Source organism: Drosophila serrata, unplaced genomic scaffold, assembly GCF_035046125.1.
Source record: "Drosophila serrata isolate PLE 108 unplaced genomic scaffold, ASM3504612v1 contig_160, whole genome shotgun sequence".
In the NCBI taxonomy this organism is placed as follows: domain Eukaryota; kingdom Metazoa; phylum Arthropoda; class Insecta; order Diptera; family Drosophilidae; genus Drosophila; species Drosophila serrata.
In genome coordinates, this window is record NW_028257058.1 from 837760 (window position 1) to 857645 (window position 19886).

The window sequence follows — 19886 nt, forward strand, 5'->3', positions numbered from 1 at the left end:
TTTTAGATCTTCATAGTGTCAAGCCAGTTCACTCGCCAGGTCCCTACGGTATTCAGGTATTGTCCCGACGCCCTGTGCTATGTAATCTATACTGATTTTAGTAAAACATTTGACTTTGTTTACCATTCTCTCCTCGTTAAGAAACTCGATTAAATGGAATTCCCAGTTGATCTTAGTTGGATCTTAAGACAGGACGCAAAAGTTCTTTTTTTAAGAATAATTTATATAATGTTCTAAGGGTTTCTTCTGACGCTCCGCAAGGGAGCTATTTAGGTACCTTATTGTTTACATTATTTATATGACCTGCCCAAAGTCTTGACTAACTCCAGAGTACTTATGCACGGTGATGATATCAAGCTTTGCGTGCAATACAAGTACGTCGCATGCTGGCCGGATTTACAAACTCAATCGATCAATTTCTATATATTTTATTAGCTTTAAGCGTTCTTAAATTAATTCCTATTCTTAGCGTCATGTTTAAACAATTTAAGGTACAAACTCGTTACTAAAAACACCAAATAAAACACCAGTACAGTGTAACAGTCGTACAAAGCCTTTGGCGAAAAGACGTAATAGATGAAGAGGTGGTAGCGAAAGCCAACTATCAGGCAGATGTAGAAGGCCGCCGGCAGCATGATGAGTGCAGCGTAGAGCGAAGCTATAGCGAGTCAGCGGCGATATAGTAGGGTGGCTGTACCTGCATGATTCCCACGCTACGCAGATCCGAGCATAAAGTGTGGACAATCAAATAGAGGAATGCGTGTATCTCCGCACAGTACGTGTTTAGGGTGACGAAGAGGCCTACGATGACGGGGTTGTAACTGGTCTGACTTATGTATCCTGGTGTCAGGTCAATAGTGGACAGGCTGTTCGAGTTGCCCTGATAAAAGAAAAACATTATGGCCAAGAACATCGTCATGATGATCTTGTAGACGTGCACCAAGCGCACCGAAAACTTTCGAGCACTGGTCGCAAAGACATCGCACAGCTTGTAGGTTTGCTGCAAGGCCACAAGAAGGACGGAAAGCAGTAGGATGTTTTGCACCTTTTGCAGCAGGGCAGCCAACAGCAGGGAGCTGGTCAGGTTCGTCTGAAGCAGTTGAAGCAACACGCTTCTCGTGCCCAAGGTCGGATTGGTTTGAGGCAAGGCTTCCCGATAGCCCAGCCCTAGAACCAGTGCCAGGCAGCACCAGAAGATCACAAACGTGGGCACCAATAATTTGGAGGCCAGATACGGTGCCAGTTCGATGAAGTGCACCTGGCCATTGGGCCCACGAAAGCAATAGACCATACACAAAGTCGCTCCACTGGCCACCGACTGCATCCAGCTTGCGCTGTGGTGAGGCAGGCGCGCCCACAACAGCTACAGTGAGAATATCATAATGGTGCTCCGGATGGCCTGCAGCCGGTGGATGTAGCGCATAAGGGTGAGCATCAGCATCACAAACAACTTCCTCGTCTGCCAATAGACAGCGTGGGTATCTCCACGGTCAGTAGCACGGAGAGAGTAGGAGCCAGGTCTTTTTGATTGTAGGTCTTTAAGCTGGATAGGGCCTTGCTGCAGTTCTCTGAGTAGAGGTATAGTGGTATCAAAGTTTCTGCCAGCGTATTGCCGCCATGACCCCCGCCATCGGCCATGCCATGATCACCAGTTAGCATGAGCAGATAGTTGGGAAGGTTCTTATGCTCCAGTATCTTCTGCACCGCGGCAATCCTTGAGCTGGCATTTCCTTCCATATGATCAATGTGGTCCAGTCCTAGATATTGCAAAGTCAGCAGCGACCAGTCACTCTTGTCCAGTTCGGATTCCAGTACTTAAGTCACATTTCTATCGCATATCGTAGAAATCGTTGACAAAAAACGAATCGCTGTTTTCCGTACGTCGCGTAAACTCGCTGGGAAAAAGATTTACCCAGGTGTTGTCAGCGGCGAATATGCCGTCATCGTCGATATGTCCACATGAAGGGTGAGCCTTTCACAGGCCCTGGCATGTGCCACCGGCATGGACGTTGCATCCGGAAAGTCGTTTCAAAGTGCGTCGATCAGGAACAGTATAAAGGAATCGTAGGCAGGTGGCTCTAATTTTACGCCGTGCAATGTGGTGGGCTGGCCCTCGGCTGCTGTGCTGTCCTTCTCCGCCGCCAAATAGGACGCCGAAAAGAAGCCGATCAAAAAGAGCACGGCTCCGAGGAGAAACAGGGTAGGAATGCCGAGGGTGTACCCCAGGCGACTCTTGTGCTGCTCCATACTTTTATTTTCATTTCTTTGAGCGCTCCTGCTCCACCAGCAACAACCAGTGTCAAACGGAATAAACGAATTAAACGGATCTTAATAATTTCCAAAAATGTTGCCGCGTAAACTCATAAAACTTAAACGACTTTAAATGCAAGCTTATGACATTTTCTCGTGTCGGTCCAAAGCTTGCAACTCACACGCTGAATTGCTGCTATTTAGAAGAATTAATTCAGTTGATGATTAGGGCGTCCGCCTATATCAAGTGAAGTAACTTTATCGATCATAATTCGTCCATAGTGAATAAAGCCAGGGGTATGCTTGGATTTATTAAACGGTGGTCGGAGGAATTCAAGGACCCCTTTGTTACTAAACCCGTATATTTTTTCTTAATCTTTAGATGCAAACCAAAGATTACCTTCCTATTTTAGTAGACTCCTTATTAACTTACCATCCTCAGGGTTTGTCTATCTATCTTAACCTTTATCTATAACCTCGTTCATGGTGACGTGAAACTGAGTCAGCTCGATTTCCACGTACCAAGTAGAAATACTAGATCCTATATAGCATGAACCTTTTAGAGTGCAAATTACGATGATTGCAAACACTTCACAAACTAAAAACTTTAATTCAAACACAGCACGCTGGTAGTTCATTTCCTCGTACTCTTTTTCTATATTTCCTATCTCGCCTACTTACACTTAACCCAAAAGGCACGTGCCTGGTGTCATACAGACCACTTGTATTTACTGACCGTAGTGCATCAACGTCCATTAATAAAGGAGGTAATAGTTAATCGCGGTAAAATCTTTACTGAAATCAGAATAAATAATATAGAAGCCCTTTATATTAAAAATAAACAATAGTTTAAAAAAAACTAAAAAAGCACGTTTTTATAAATAACCGAACTAAAAAGAAGAAAATAATTTATAATTACAAACAAAATTATTAAATTCAGAGCAATAGTATATAATTATAAAAAAGATCACTAAATTCAGAGTTAAAAGCGTGGTTTCTATGGCAGCCGTATTATATATTCTCCCGATTTTCATAAAATTAAAGCCGAAATTCTAGAGTAATATAAAGTGGTTATATATCATTCAGATAGTTTCAAAACTGAGAGACTAGTTTGCGTAGAAACAGACTGACTCGCCTGTTGATGCTGACCAAGAAGATATAATTACTTTAAATGGTTGGAAGTGACTTAGTCACTGTGTTGCAAACTTCTATATTTGTATATTTATAATACCCTAATCAAATCCGCTACTCAATCCCCTAGGCCATACCCCATGCTGAGTAATGGGCGGCGATTGACGGAGATTCTAAAAATAAGTGTGTTTGAAAGGACTAACATGATAGCAAAAATAAAACTTGAAATAATAAAGTATTATATGTAACATTTTAAATTGTCTGCAAATATAACGCACAACTAATTGGGCTCTATGCATGCATCGAACACATTCGACTTTATATTTCTTACTTGTTTGTTTAATTGTGCATTTAGTAATTGCTTTATTTAATAACTTTATTGTATTAATATGCAATAATAATAAATAAGATCAAGCTTTGTGATGTAGCCAACTTACATTTTCAGGCTTAAACCATGGGTATACATATTTTAAATGTTATGTTGATTTTAATTACATAATTATTTTCCAATACATTTTATACCCTTGCAGATTTTAGTTAAAAGGTTACAACGCAGTGATTGAGTCATTTCCAACCATATTAAATCTATATATTCTTGATCGGCATCAACAGCTGAGTCGATTTATGTTATAACTTTTTCCATTTTTCAACATATTCTCATCCAATTTAAGATAAAGCCGTTTTGTATTATTTCAGAATTTTATCTTTAATTTTTCGAAAATCGGACTGCAATATGATATGGCTTAAAAAATATCGTTAAATGTACAGCAAAATTCCAAACGGTAAATATAATATAATACAACTGTAATGGATGTAGGCATTACTTTGTTTCCATTATTATATCTGTATACTATAATGATATGTATATTATGAGTTGCAATCTGCAAGGGTACAAAAATCCGGCGTGCCGAAGTTTACGAAACAATAATTTGAAATACGAATATCAACTTTATAGGGTCTGGGGTACTATCCATGCTAGTGCATGGACAAAGCGTATGGTGATACCTTGCGACTTGTCTTTAAAGTCGGAAAGCATGATACATGTATGTATATATTTTCAATAGTGATTAACACAAACATCCAGAATATTATCTAAAATATCATCGTTCCTACTGTACTCCCCGCTATTTTGGAGATAGTGAAACTGGTCATCCAGACTGTCTATTAAGGGTCGAAAGTTTGAATAATCATAATTAACAGTTATGTTGCAAGATTCCTGAATATTGTCTCCTTCGGTAAGTGATGTAGGTTCCACTATGCCATTGAATGTAGAAGAAAAAACCTGTTGATAAAACACATATGTAATATATATATATAAGTATATATCTTAACCTTACCATATTGGCTGTGTCTCTTTTCTCAGAGATTAAACTATAGAGGCTCTTTTCGCCTTCGCCATAGCGTATTTTTTTTGTTTCCTTATCATATATGGTGTATAACGAAACTTGTTCTTCAGATTGAGCAATATTTTGCATCTGTGTATTTGGTTCTATTATTTTCTGGCATTTTTTTATATTAGGATCCTTAACAGTCTGTTTACATAGTTTTCTGTTACGAATGCGCTTTCTTTCACATTTCTTGGGATCAACTCCCAACTCCCAGTATCCGCCTTTCCCTTTCTTTTCTTCGCGTTTCCTATTGCGGAAGCAGTGGTGAAGTGACAAGTTATGTCTAATAGAATTCTGAAAATAACAATTATAAAATGATATCTGTGATTGCAACATTAGTATTCTGAAATCGGTAATCACTTACATTCCATTTCTTGCGAACTCGGAAAAATGCAAACTTAGACTCAATCCACGAGCAAATCTCTTGCAATGTTACGCGTCCATTTTTTAACATAGCCATGCCAATAATATGAGAATAATTAAATGGCGGTTTTTCGGTAACATCTGTTTCATATTTGGGGGCTAACTTTTCATATTCTGTTAAATCACTGTTTAGATAAATTTTTAATTTTAAAAATCAATTAAGGATTGTAGAAATTATTGATACTGTATTGGTTTTTTATTAATAGATATTTGAAAGTTACGAAAGATTGCGAGAAAAAAATATTTTATTTAATAATTCAGACAAATATACCAGAAAAATAAATAACACAAATAAATAAAAAATTATAGATATTATTGATATTTTAAAGTTAAATGGGTTATTATTCGACATTTAGAATTCCAAATATCAAAATAAAATAACGACAATTTATACTAATTTCTAAGTTTAAAAATAGTAGGTACCAAAGTCCAAGATAATTCCGATAAGATAATAACCGCGAAATTATTGTGGATATATGACATTCGACTCTACTTTGCAATATGTAGTTTTAATAGTCAAATCGTTTTTATTGCCTTATTATACCCTTGCAGGGTATTATAATTTCAGTCAGAAGTTTACAACGCAGTGAGGGAGGCACCTCCGACCATATAAAGTATATATTCTTGATCAGCATCAACAGTCGAGTCGATCTAGCCATGTCCGTTTATCCGTCCGTGTGTCCGTCCATCTGTCCGTCTTTGTAGTTAGTCTTTTATATACTCTCACTCGTATATATGTATGTCGGAACGGGCCGGATCGGACGACTGTATCATATAGGAATGATCGGAAAATTTTGACAAAAAAAAAATTATAACATTTTCAGTTTTCAGCAGAATTTTTTTAAAATTTAAAACAAGCCATTTTATATTAATCTACAATTTTGTGTAAAATTTTATGAAAATCGAACTACTATATCATATAGCTTCCCTAGGAACGATCGAGAAATTAATACAATGAAAAATGTTACCTTCTTTTTTTTAACAGATTTTTATCAAATTTAAGATATAGCCATTTCATATTATTCTACAATTTTGTGTACAATTTTATTTAAACCAGACGACTACTTCATACAGGTGCCTTACAAACGATCGTCATCGAAGTTCTAAGTTCAAGGGTATATAAATTTCGGCGTGCCGAAGTTAGCTTCTTTTCTTGTTTTTTATAACATATTTGTAATTATAATAAATAAATAATAATTCATACACTTACCGCTTAATTTTGTTGAGAAATATCTCATAGCGTTCAGATGGCGATGGTCGTTTTGGTATTGTTTTTTGCGATTTAGTAACACATTTTGTTAGCAATGCCGGTTTCGTTTGGTTTGTTCGAATATTTGAGTTGTGGCTTTCAGAGGTGGCTTTGAAATGTTCTTCTGTGTGTGAATCAATAATGGTTTTTGCCCACGTCAAGTTTTGATTCCTTAAGAGCCAATTTAGATTGGTCAGCTCGCGCTCTTCGTCGGATTCATCCAACTCATGCAAAGCTATGTTGTCCCTATGGAATGACGACGATCGTGTTGGATGAGAACTATCGCTTCTTTCATTCATTGCCATTTCTGTATATATGAAAAATGGGGAATTATGTTAAAGTTCCCACAATCTTTAACTGTCTGCAATTATCTGTAAATTAATCATATCTATTTTTATTCTTTTTCTGTCAATTTGTTCAAATAGCAAATGATTTGAGTTCTTTACACACGTCTTTAAATGTATTAAATATTAATTATACTTTAAATTGGTGGTTTTAGAGACCCTAACAAGCAAGCACTCCCTCTTTAAAAACAGGTTAAAATTTATATAGTTTACATTATAGGAATGTCAATCACATCTGACCCGAATTTTGAGTTGTGATTTTTACGATTTATCGTGTACATAATACGCACATAAATGAAAATCGAAACCTAGAACTACGTAATATCCGATATTAAGTAATAGCAGGACACCTGCGTTCTAAGCCATTTTGTTTAAAGTTATGTAACCAGAGAATTGTAACGGAATAAGGAAAGCTAAAACTACAAAAAAATTCAAAATATATATTTTAAAAATATATATTATAACACTTAACACTTGTAAAGACTAATTTCGTATTATTAAATATCTTTAAAACATGTACAGGTGCAATTTATGAACGTTTTAAATCAATACTTTATGTAGTTCCTTGTTAAATTAATTTCTGCGTTTTTTAGTAATTAACTCTTTTTTTGCTTGCAAACTGCACTACTCCGAAGTTGCTGCACCTGTGCCCTTGTTCAAATTGGTAAAGCAACCCTCTTTTTCCTACTAAAGTGACAAAACGTTAGTGGCTTACGGCCGTATAGGGACGATTGAAACTAACTGAGGTCAGAAGGTGGACTTAGACTTGCGGTCACTTTATGCAAGTACATGTAGTATAATTTCATATATACCCCTTACTGGTTGGTTGCCTTAGTTCTTACCCTTATTTTTATTAAACAATCGCACTAGGAAAACTTCCACGAATATATATATCTAGGGTGTTGGGCATTAACAACCCTATTTTACCATACACACTTAATTGCCCCTGCGCTGGACATATGGACGTAACACTACAACGGCAACTTGTCATCGGATTCTTTCACCACGAATATGTATGTACAGTTGCGGTAAAAACATTGGTATTCTTGGTATTATTACTATTATGATATTATTATAATTTGTTTATAAGTTAAAAGGAGATACATTTTGGATTGGGTGGCGTTATTTTTTATTATCTCAATCAGTATAAAGTGATAATGGCGCAATAAAACGTATATATAAACGTTAAACATTACTTATAATAATCATTTATAATGAAATTGATTAATTAATTAATACTATTTAATTACTAAATTAATTAACACTATTTTTGAGCTACTATATTGAACGTAGCTGTATATATTTGTTATTCTCCTTATCCTTATACTGTACGCTTGCTCAGTTACATATGTACATATGTATGTACATACCAGGCCGGAAAATAATGTCAAATCCAAATAAAAAACTTAGAAGTAGAACGGTTCTGTAGCATATATGTACATATCTGTTGTTTATTAAAAATAAATGATATAGTTACTTTTAAAAGAAATTTTAAATTTAACTCTTTTGCCTGAAAACATAAAATAATGGCTTTCGTTCTACCAAATCTGTTTATTGAACAATATTGTTTTTACAGAATTATGAAGTTATTCCCGGGAAAAATGTGGTGAAAAATTATGAAACCTCGTACGTCCGCGACCGGTACCTAATTCAATAAACATAATTCCTTCTGAATTTACTACCCTTCAAAAATATTTGATAGGTTCTGGAATATTTGGTTTCAATTCGCCGATTTTAGCATGCTATATTCGAACTACACTGAAAATAAAAACATTGCTAAACATGGAGAGTAAAACCGAACACCACCGCGGATATGCTTAAATATATATATGTACATACATATGTGTGTGTGTGAATATATATACCCTTCAGTACCATTCCTTAAGGATTCAGGTCTGAATCAGGTTGGATTGGAGAAGCCTCCATCCTGAAGCTTTCACACAAGGACTACACGAGGGGTTTACCGGGAATCATAAAGGAATCCTTCAGGAATTCGTCGTGAATTTCGTCACGAATGCCCCCCTGAATCAAAAGGGAATTTCGAAATGGATTCTGAACAGAACTATTCAGGAATTTGAGACGAAATCAGTCAGTAATCGTAGGGGAATTTATAGTAGAATCAGATAGATTCTCAAACGAATGCCAGGCGGAATCACCAAGGAATCGTAGGGGAATTTAGAGTAGAATCATATAGGATTCCCAGAGGAAAACCTGTAGAAGATCCGCGGAACCCGCCGCCCCATAGTAAATATATGGCGCAATTTATAATTTATTTTTTTTATGTATTTATTTATTTAAAATAACTTTATATTTTGTTCAATGATTACCACAATTTTTCTTAGCACAACTTCTTGCATTTCCCCTAAACGTATGTTCCTACCGGCTGTTCCCGCGCCAAATGGACAACATTTTTCATATATATGTATACGTACCAATTAAACAATAATTCGGGAAATATAATGGCTTTTCCGTTCAAACCGTCTAGGTTAAAAAAAACCAGGTTCAAAAACAGTTCTGCAAATAAATTTATTTACTGAATATACCTTACCTTTTAATAAAATCCAGGTTCAAAAACAATTCTGGAAATTTCCATTTTGACTGAATTTATTATTGCAAATTACTGTAGTGTAGCAACTTATGCAATAGTGAGCGGAGGAGTTCATTGGATTATTACAAAAGTGTAAGAAGTGAAGAAGTAACAAGTGGCAGGGAGTTTAGTTAGTGTTTAATAAATTTTCCTTCTTGGTAGGTCCGAGGGATGAATCCTTTTAAGTCTCCGCCTTGCCCGCCGAGACGCAAGTCTCCTGGCTAGAATGTTTGGGTGAGACATGAGCTTATTTTTGTAATGTTCGGCTTGTTCATTGATAATATCCCCTAACAAGGGAACTTTAAGGTCCCTCGCTAGGTCAGTGTTCCGAATAAACCACTCAGCACCAGTAATTCTCCTCAGGAACTTGCTTTGGAAGACCCGGATGTAACTCAGATTAGATTTGGCCGCTATGCCATAAACTTGAATCCCATATCTCCAAGTAGGGGCAAGTATGGACTTGTATATCTGTACCTTATTCGCCAGACTCAGGTGATTATTTGCCTTTAGGAGCCAGTACAGCCTTCTGGCTTTATCCTCCAATGAACGCCTAACTAACCTTGTATGCTTGGCGAAGGTTAATCTAGTGTCCAGGGTGACCCCCAGGTATTTATAATCTCTGACCTGCTCAAGAAGCTCTCCATGCAGGAACAGTCCAGGGCACGACTCCTTTCTGAGGGAGTGCGTCACTACAGCACACTTTGCCGGATTAATTGAAATGTTCCAGCGACAGGCCCAATTCTCAAACCTTTTGAGGTATAGCTGAAGCATATCAGTGGCGTCATAGATACAGTTGGATCTGGAGAGGACAGCAGTATCGTCAGCAAATGTGGCCAGCATAGAATTATGATCATGTCCCGTGGACTTCGGCATGTCATGAGTGAACAAGCTGTACAGCGTCGGTCCCAGCACGCTTCCTTGGGGAACTCCAGCCTTTATCGGCCTTAGAGAGGATAGGGTACCGTCCTGAACCACTTTGAATGTCCTTTCAGAGAGGAAGCTTCTAACCATTTCGAACAGTTGTGGGTTTAGTAATGGCTTGAGTTTATAGAGTAGCCCTGGATGCCACACCCTATCAAAAGCCTGCTGTATGTCCAGGTAGGCAGCCACCACGTATTGTTTAGAGTGAAACCCCTCGAGTATATACTCGAATATATACTACTACGAATATATACTACAACACGGTGCAGCTGTTCAGGGGTGCCATGCCTAAGTCTGAACCCAAACTGAAATTTGGGAAGAGCGTTCATTGCCAACTGAGACTGACGTAATCTTCTAAGGATGCATCTTTCCAGCAGCTTACCAAATGTGGAAAGGAGGCTAATAGGCCGATAACTGTTTAGGTCCTCGGGTGGTTTCCCAGGTTTAAGGATCATTACAATCCGAGCACTCTTCCAAGCCTTTGGGAAGTAGCTCAACCTCAGGGAAGCATTGAAGATGAGTATAAGGTATAGCAGTGCTCTAAGAGGTAGCGTTCGTGCAATACGATTATCAATTTGGTCATCTCCAGGGGCTTTCTTGACATTTAACTTTTTTATGTCCTCCTTAACCTCCTGCACAGTTATAGGTGGCACCGGAAGCTCCATTTGGTGTGTAATCGCAAGCTTGTCAGCCACAATCTGTTGTCTCCGGACAGAGGCTGTTCCGAAGGGAGTAAATCTATCTTCTAGACTTTGAGCAAAAGCTTCAACTCTGTCTTGTGTTGATCTTGTCCATGTACCATCCTCTGTTTTGATTGGAAACTTAGGAGTAGCTTGCCTTTTATAGGATCCAGTCAGCTTCCAAAGGGAATAGTTGGAGCTCGCATCAGCTGTCACGGTTTCCAGCATGCGATCCGTAGCTTCAGCCTTGAGTAACGACAATTTTTTACGTACTCTGTTGGAAATCCTCCTGAACAATCTGTTGATTCTCATGTCGGATGTGCGGATGTACTCTCGCCTAAGCCTCTTCTTCAGCAACAGCAATCCCTCAACTTCAGAAGAGAGCACACAATGACGCCTTGCCGTAAGAGAGCCTGGAATCACCGAAGGGGCCGCAACTGCAGCAGCCTCCCCAATCCTAGTAAGAAGGATGTTAATGGCTGAATCCACGTCCTCCTTCGTGTTTAGGGAGGTGGAAAGCTCAAGGGAGTTATCCAGTGAATCTTGGAAGGCGGAGAGACAAAATCCAGGTTTCAGCAGGCTGGATCTAGAGACAATGGTTGTAGGAGCAGACGCAAATGTTGCTACCAGCGGCAAGTGATCAGAGCTAAGATCATGCTCGTTCCTGATGGAAAGCAGGTTACTTGTAATCGATTTGTAGATAAAAAAGTCAATGCAGGACGGGGTGGCCCTAGAATTGGATGGAAAGAATAGAATTTGTGCTGAAGAATTCATAATAGCATCATGTAGAGCGCTCCCTCTACCGTCGGCTCTGTAGCTACCCCAAAGTCGATGTTTTGCGTTGAAGTCCCCGCCTAGGATGAACTTATGGCCCAGTTCTGAAAGGAGGTGATCAAATTCAGCACTAGTCCAACCTAATGAAGGAGGAAGATACGCTGCACCAATCAATAGCTCTCCACTGCTAGATGAGATCATGGCGGTAGTTAGTTGAACTTTCCAATCCCTGACAACATGAAGTTGGTAATAGGAAATTCCTTCCTTGATCAGAATGGCTGAGCCACCTCGGCGAGTATTGCCAGGGTGGTCAGCTCTCAGGCATTCGAATCCTGCAAGAGTAAAGTTGATTCCAGGGTGTAAATAAGTCTCCGCAATTAACATGATGTCAATTTTATGCTGTAGAGTAAATATAAGCAGCTCATTCGCATTTGATGCCAGGCTGCGGGCGTTCCAGAATCCAATGCGGAGATCATTAGTCATAATGGGCACTATATCTGGGAATTGTCAGAGAGGATCCTCCCTGAATCTGGTTCACATTCTGGGCTATTGCTGCCACTGAGAGGGATAGCTGAGCGACCACCCTTTGGAGCTCTTGCATCATTTGGAACAAACTCAACAAGTCAGGAGTGGAGGCAGAAGGAGCAACATGCGCAGAGGAAGGAGCACGGACTCTAGTTCTGGATCTCGCTCTCTTGCCATTACCAAGAAGGTTAGGAAACTCCGTGTTATAGTTGTTTGTATTCCAGTTACGAGGAGACGAGTCCATTTGAGAAATAGGCTTACTACGTTGCCCGATAACATCCGCAAAGGACAGTCCATTGCGGACAGCCAAGGACGGGATAGATTGGTTTTGACATCTAGAACTTGGTTGTCGTGGAGCGGCAAGGTTAATCCCAGATCGACGATTGTTCAGTTTGAGGGAATATACAGGACAAGCTCGATCATAAGCCGCGTGATTACCCAGGCAGTTTACACAAATGAGGTCGTTGGTAGTCTTTGCCAAGCACAGAATAGAACCAGTTGGGTGTTCAAGTGAACATCGTCCACACACGGGCCTCTTTAGACAGTAATTTTTAGTGTGGTCGAAGTCGAAACACCTGAAGCATTGCCTCAGAGTATTATTCTTTCTGGGTACTTCAATTGATACTCGCATTCGGCCAACTCTAGAAATCTTGAAAACGTCCCTGTTGTTGGGAGCTGGAGACAGGTTTAGGAACCATATATTCTGTTTCGGCTGGGCATTGATACTTCCATCAGAGTTGACTCGATGAGGAAGCCTCGACTTCGGATTGTACGCATTGACAACCGAGTGGCCTTGCTTTTTAAACTCTTGGACAATCGTGTCTACAGGAGTTGAGGCAGGTAGATTACGCACCACTATACGGAACGTTTTATCCTCGTCTAGGCAGAAATGGGTATACTCAACATTATGAGCATTAAGCAACTTGAGTATCTGGCGGTGGGTGTTAGAATCCTTTGCGTAAATTCTGACATCCCCAGCAGGAGACAATCGAAATTCAAAATCATCAGATGGGATAATGGGGGAAAGGAAGGCCTCCAAGGCATTAATATCAACGACATCTGGAATTCTAATGGGCCTTGGTTTCTTGATTTTCAATGGGGAATCTGGCTTTGTATTGACCGCATCCTTCACTTCATCGACTTCCACGATGTCATCATCATCAACGCTCATCAGCGAGGCAAACTGATTATGACCAAGTGGAGTATTTGGCTGCTGAGAACGTGATACAGTGGGCAGTTGCGAAGCTATAACATTTTTGAACTGCGGTGCCTGATTTTGCAATCGTCGTCTTTTGGGCTGCACCCGCTGCCAATCAATAGTGCTCGACTTAAAGACATGGTTGATTCCTTTAGTTTTCCATTCGGGAAGGTCAGCGACAGTACTCTGGGAGGATCCAAGGGATTTCTTTGGCTGGGCACGTTTGAGAGCAGCGCTGCGGAGCTCAGCCGCAACGTCAATTGAGCTAGTAGGGGTAGCCGATCGAGAGTTGTCTTCGCGGGTTAACCGTCGAGATAGAGTAGCCTCCTCCTTATTCGAGGGGCCAGCTGTGGGTGGCTTCTGCATAGCAGAAACCACCAAGCCACAGCCGGGCAAGGTATCCTGCTTCGCACAATGAATACTGTTTTCTTTTTAAATTGTTTTGAAGAATTTTCCAAAATGAAATGTAGAAAAATTTAGTTGTAGATTCGATATTTCCGTAGTTTTTTTTTTTTTTTTTTTTTCCGAGCTTAATAAAAACGAGACGTCCCAACTGGTTGACAGTAAAGTCAATGTATACGTACCAATTAAACAATAATTCGGGAAATATAATGGCTTTTCCGTTCAAACCGTCGAGGTTAAAAAAAACCACGTTCAAAAACAGTTCTGCAAATAAATTTATTTACTGAATATACCTTACCTTTTAATAAAATCCAGGTTCAAAAACAATTCTGGAAATGAATTTATTTACTGAATACAAATAAGACACTTACCTTTAAATAATATTTAAAAAATCAATTGCAAAACACTTGTGAATACTTCAGCTGTCATTAGAGCTCCGAAAAAATAGATGTGAACAACGAGACTATGATTTTCTTTTGGTAAATAATATTTAATAATATTTTTCTTCATCTCACATTAATTTCGGAACCGCTGTCCTGAATCACTTCAAAAACAACAAAGTCAGAAAGTCGGATGTAGCCGAACCATAGGTAGATTTTTCATTGCCTACTTTTGTTTCGGAGTTCTCTTGCCGAAACCCATGAGATTTGTTTTTGTTTTTCGAACATGACACCGGGAATCGGACAGGAAAGGAATTTTGGTACTGAAGGGTATATACATTCGTGCATCTTATTGCACTTTTAAATAAATGTTTCTTACCCTGATCAAGAAAATTTACACATTCTTGTTGGTTTAAATAAAAGTGTAATTAGGGCTATTGTTAAAATACTAAAGGTTTTTTTCGAGTGACTGACAATAAATAAAAATTACAATAAGATTTTCGAGATTAAATAGGCTTTTTTATTAATTAACCGAACTTTTTATACGCTGGCAGATCGACCCCGTTGTTGATCCTGATCCAATATATGCTTTCTAGGCTATATTTATTTACATCTAAAATTAGAATTAGAATACTAAAATTAGAATACTTTCCAAGGGTATAATAAATAAAGTTACCTGGTCAGGCTTAAAAAGATGTGTATGAGGCAACATAAACGATGAAGCATTGTCAGTCATTGTTCAGTCACTGTATTCGCATGCTAAAATTAAATTATTTTATATTTAAATAAAAATAGGTGTATTAAATTTGTTTACATTGATATCCGTGGTTGCTTTGGATCCGATGTCTTTTCAGCTAAAAATTAAATATACTAAATGTCAAACAAAAAAGGAAGCTAACTTCCGGACGCCAAAGATTGTATATCTTTGCAAATTACAATTAAATCATTAATAATTTAAAAAATATAAATGATAGACTATTGTGTAAAAACCAATAAAGTAATACCTACTTTCGATAAAATAACCAATGCATACTACACTAACAGTTTTACAGCTATGGTGTTACACTTCAGTTTGCATTTTTCTTTATATTTTATGACAGTTATATGATTTTTATAAAATAAAGACTACACTTATGCCTTATACCCTTGGAGGGTATTAAAATTTCATTCAGAAGTTTGCAACGCAGTGAAGGAGTCACCTCCGACCATATAAAGTATATATATTCTTGACCAGCATCAACAGCCGAGTCGATCTAGTCATGTCCGTGTCTCCGTCCGTCTGTCCGTTTCTACGCAAAGTAGTCTGAACGAAACTTTTCAGTTAGAGTATATTCTCACTCGTATTTATTTCGGAACGGGCCGGATCGGATGACTATATGACTATATGACTGCTATAAGAAGTGTAAGGATTCAGACGCGATGGTAACTCAAGAATGCAGGCGCACGCGATTTTTGCACGGCTGTGCTCGTCGGCTTGGAAGTGGTGGTCTTGCCTTATTGTAGACTGTGCCTATTGCCACCAATATTTATTAATTTTTGCGAGCATCGTCGAAGGGGGAGAAGGGACAATCAATAATCACACACAATCATGGCTATATACAATGAGCTGCAATCCTCAGCTGAGGTTGTGTTCGCCCTCCCTACCTATGGTCATCTGCGCCAACTTAATTTATTTAATTTTCTAATCTTTTAAATAACCTATAAAGTTTTACTTTTTACCACCAGCATGCCCGGTGGAGAGAATAAAATGAGTATTTTTGAAACATTATAATAGTTATTTATTTGGGGCTAACATTTGGATTGCTTATCAAATAAAATTTCGACCACTACTAATATAAACATAAATTGACAATTTTGATACGTAATATTTGGTGAAAATTAAAATCAAAAGTTTTGGCATTAGCCTCTTTTAAGATAAACTTATGTATTTGGGGTGAATTTGAAAAAAAAAACAACGAAAAATTAGCTCAGCAATAAAACCGATTTAATTATTTTTACTTTTTGCCACTTTTCGGCACGTTTGCCCTCGCTAATACATACTTATTGTGTTTCTTATTTCGAGATTTTATGCTCTCATGTACGAAAAAATTGCGGTGGCTAATAACATTTCAGTGAGCCCTTTGAATCGAAATATATTGTTTTTTTGTTTTTATTGCGCTTTTATTAGTTCGGGATGTATTTATCTACTTTTAAAGGGCTTCCAAATATCTGATAAGCTTGAAACGTTGCATACTTCCCAAGGACCGATGACAAGGAAATAATTTGGTAAAAAATGTTCATTATCCTGATTAGGATCGTCAGGTTTGATAAATTCTTTTCTTATAGATTCTCCATAAAGGAGTTTGCTGCTGGACATCTTATGTAGCACTTAATCGTGTAAGAACCTTAGACGGTATTCGCATTGAAGAACTTGATTGCTCAAAGTTAACAGGGAAAACCCCATGCAACAAAGAGGCCCTAAATGAAATAATGAGATTACTATATAGTTCGTAAGATATTTCATAACTACATGTCCGCAAAATGTTATTATTGATAAATCGAACTAAAATACGAAAGATAACTGATAGCTTAGGAAATTAAAAAAACACTCGTTTATAGGTACCCACACTAAAAACAAAACAAAAAAAAAACATGTTTTATCTATAATTAATGTTACAATTATTCCAAGGGCAACTATCTGTAAGGGGAGAAAAAAAACAGGTAATTCGCGCGAGATACTACCGTGCCTCCGGACGCACCCTACGCCTTTAACTCTAAATTTATTTATTTATTTTTTGTATTATCTATTTATTAAGTGAAGAAACAGTACATCTAATTATACCTTAACATCACATTGAACGCAGATGTAAAAACAAACCAAACCTAAATTACATAAAAAGGTTTACATATATGGAAATGGCAGACTTATTGTCTCCTAGTTGTTTTGGCAAAACCTAGTCGTTTAAGACGCCTCAGTGGTCTAGCTGGTAGTAGCAAGTAGCAAGTAAACTGCGGTGTTTCTCCAGTCTTTCACTGTATCTGATTGTGTGTTTTCCAATCTGCTCTTCCACAGTGAGCAAATTTAGGTCTCTATGTAGCGTGGCACCACGCACGTACCAGGGACAGTCTGTTATGCTTCTTAGGATCCGATTTTGCAGCACCTGAATCCTTTCGTAATTTGTTTTGGCTGCAATCCCCCAGATTTGTATACCGTAAAGCCAAATTGGCAGGATACAATTCGCATATACCGCCCTTCTGCATCTAAGTGGCAATTTGATCTTCTATTTACAAGCCAGCGTATTGCTGTGTCCTTAGATTACATTTTTTAACAGTGTTCTTGAGATGTGGGCCAAAGGTGAGGCGTTTGTCCAGGGTAATGCCAAGGTATTTTGCTTGCGACTGCTGCTCTGGAGTAACTCCTTCTAGTTGGATTAGAGGGGTATTAATTATTAGAGTTTTCAGTGTGAAACAGGTGTTCGTTGTTTTCGCCGGATTGATCTTCAGGTTCCATCGTTTGCACCAAGCTGCAATAGCGACAAGATACTCCTGTAGTCCATTGGCTGCTTCTCTGTGACAGCTGGAGTTGAAGATAACTGCGATGTCGTCTGCATAGGTCGCAATTAGTGCTTTGGAGGGGTCTGACATATGTTGACTGCTAGGACTGGGTATATCAGCAGTGCACAACGAATATAGCAACGGTCCAAGCACACTGCCCTGTGGAACTCCTGCTCTCATTCGATAGTTATTCGACAACGTATTTCTAACTTTGACCTTAAACTCTCGATCTTCCAGATAAGATCTTAGAAGTCCATAGTAGGGAGCAGGCAGTAGAGTTTTAATCTTGTGCAATAGGCCAACATGCCATACCTTGTTGAAGGCTTGCTGCATGTCAATAAAAACTGCGTTAGCATATTCCTTGTCATCAAAGGCCTGCAAGATGTGTTGAACCAATCTGTGGACCTGTTCTACTGTGCCGTGTCCTCGCCGAAAGCCAAATCGATGATCTGGCAAGATATGGCGATTTGCAATAAGTCTCTCCCAAAGTTTTGACAGAGAGGGTAAGAGGCTTATTGGGCGGTATGACTCAGGTTCAACCTCTGGCTTACCGGGCTTATGGATCATCAGTATTCTGAATTTAGTGATCTTGTTTATAATTATATACTATTGCTCTGAATTTAATAATATTGTTTGTAATTATAAATTATTTTCTTCTTTTTAGTTCGGTTATTTATAAAACCGTGTTTTTTTAGTTTTTTTAAACTAATATTTTTTTTTAAGAATTGATCCTTTCCTGTCTTCGCAGGGGCAACGTGAAATAAGCGACAAAATATATGCATACTCGCGGTTTTTTTGCTCGTTTTTCACCTTTTTAGTCTGAAAAAAACTGAACTGTTCAGCCCGACTACCAAGATTGAAAAGAAATTGGAGACGCCCCGAATTAAGCGCGAAGTCTCTTACTGACCCTCGACTTTCTTCGGGACACAGCTTTTAACTTTTCCAGTTTTCAACAAATTTTCATCAAATTTAAGATTTAGCCATTTTGTTTTATTCTTCAATTTCTTGAATTTTTATGAAAATCGTACAATTATATCATAAAGCTGCCATAGGAACAATCAATAAATGAATACACTAAAAATTATTACCTTTCAGTTTCAAACAAATTTCCATACAATTTGAGTTATAGCCATTTTATAATATTTTTGAATTTCAGTTTTAATCTTATAAAAATCGGTACTCTATGTCTTATAGCTTCCTTAGAAACTATCTTTAAATGTAGAGGAAATGCAAAACTCTATATGTAAAACTGTAACTGTAGAAAATGTAAATATAACAAGTTAATGTGACTGTAATGATTTGTTTTTTAAATACACAAATAAATATAATTTATATTGTGATAATTATTAAGGATCGAATTGGAATATTATTTAATATTAAATACTAACTTAATTCTGAGACATCAGTTTATTGTATCGTTCTTAAATGTCAGAAGTAAGTACTATTTACTTACTTCATTTTAGATGCATTTGTTGTTGAAAAACCGTCACGAACAACGGTGGTTCCAGTATTCGTCTGTATTCCCAAAGAACTTGTTGAATAATTTTCTTGAGGTCGGCCAGGATTAATTGTGACATCGTGTGTACGTATTACACTTTTCCATGTAATATCTGGCAATGATCTATTAGTACTTTGGTTGTTCTTCAAACGATGATGGTGATGAGAAGAGATATACGGCCAGCAATATTTAGCACGGGGAATCATCAGGGAAATGGAGCGTTCAGTTTGATAGGATTTGTCATGATTCTCAATTGCCTTTCTAATATTAAGAATATCGTACATATTACGTATCGGAATGGTCTCTACTTCATGGCACTTCTGTTTATAAAATTTATGTACAATATAAATCAAATTATTCTGTTAAAAGTTTTTCAAAATGAACATTACCTCCAGAGAAAGCGAGGACCCCTGACTGGATTGACTTGTAGTGTCGTTTCTATGACTTTCCGTTGTTGTTATCATACTAGAATGTAATGTGTTGGCCATAATAAATGCCTTCTTTCTCTTTCTACTAGTGTTTATAAGTAATAAATAAAATAGTAGAAATATAGCCAGTATTGTACCGACAATAATTATAAAGATTACTATAATCTTAATATT

General features: G+C 37.8%; 1 protein-coding gene, 2 long non-coding RNA genes and 1 pseudogene across 10 annotated transcripts; 1 reads left to right on the forward strand and 3 right to left on the reverse strand.

Moving 5' to 3' along the window:
- Nucleotides 1-452: 452 nt before the first annotated feature.
- Nucleotides 453-2247, reverse strand: LOC110185483 (uncharacterized; annotated as a pseudogene).
- Nucleotides 2248-3715: 1468 nt separating this feature from the next.
- On the reverse strand, nucleotides 3716-14367 carry LOC110185450 (uncharacterized). 8 transcript variants are annotated; one of them, XM_020954285.2, is made up of 5 exons: nucleotides 14244-14367; nucleotides 6403-6748; nucleotides 5134-5317; nucleotides 4719-5063; nucleotides 3716-4663 (listed from the first exon to the last, which is right to left on the reverse strand). In XM_020954285.2, exons 2-5 carry the CDS (start codon nucleotides 6744-6746, stop codon nucleotides 4439-4441), a joined length of 1098 nt encoding a protein of 365 aa, XP_020809944.2. In that variant the 5' UTR covers nucleotides 6747-6748; nucleotides 14244-14367; the 3' UTR covers nucleotides 3716-4438. The 8 variants fall into 8 exon arrangements, with proteins under 8 accessions (XP_020809944.2, XP_020809946.2, XP_086682694.1 ...); XM_020954287.2 differs by lacking the exon at nucleotides 14244-14367 and adding an exon at nucleotides 7628-8097; XM_086826568.1 differs by lacking the exon at nucleotides 14244-14367 and adding an exon at nucleotides 7628-7679 and having other exon boundaries at nucleotides 6403-6687.
- Nucleotides 9384-9751, forward strand: LOC147644542 (uncharacterized). The gene is made up of 3 exons (XR_015270317.1): nucleotides 9384-9465; nucleotides 9535-9606; nucleotides 9679-9751. It is a non-coding gene; the product is annotated as an uncharacterized LOC147644542 (long non-coding RNA).
- Nucleotides 14368-14749: 382 nt separating the features above from the next.
- Nucleotides 14750-15092, reverse strand: LOC147644543 (uncharacterized). Its single transcript, XR_015270314.1, has 2 exons — nucleotides 14929-15092; nucleotides 14750-14865 (listed from the first exon to the last, which is right to left on the reverse strand). It is a non-coding gene; the product is annotated as an uncharacterized LOC147644543 (long non-coding RNA).
- Nucleotides 15093-19886: the final 4794 nt, after the last annotated feature.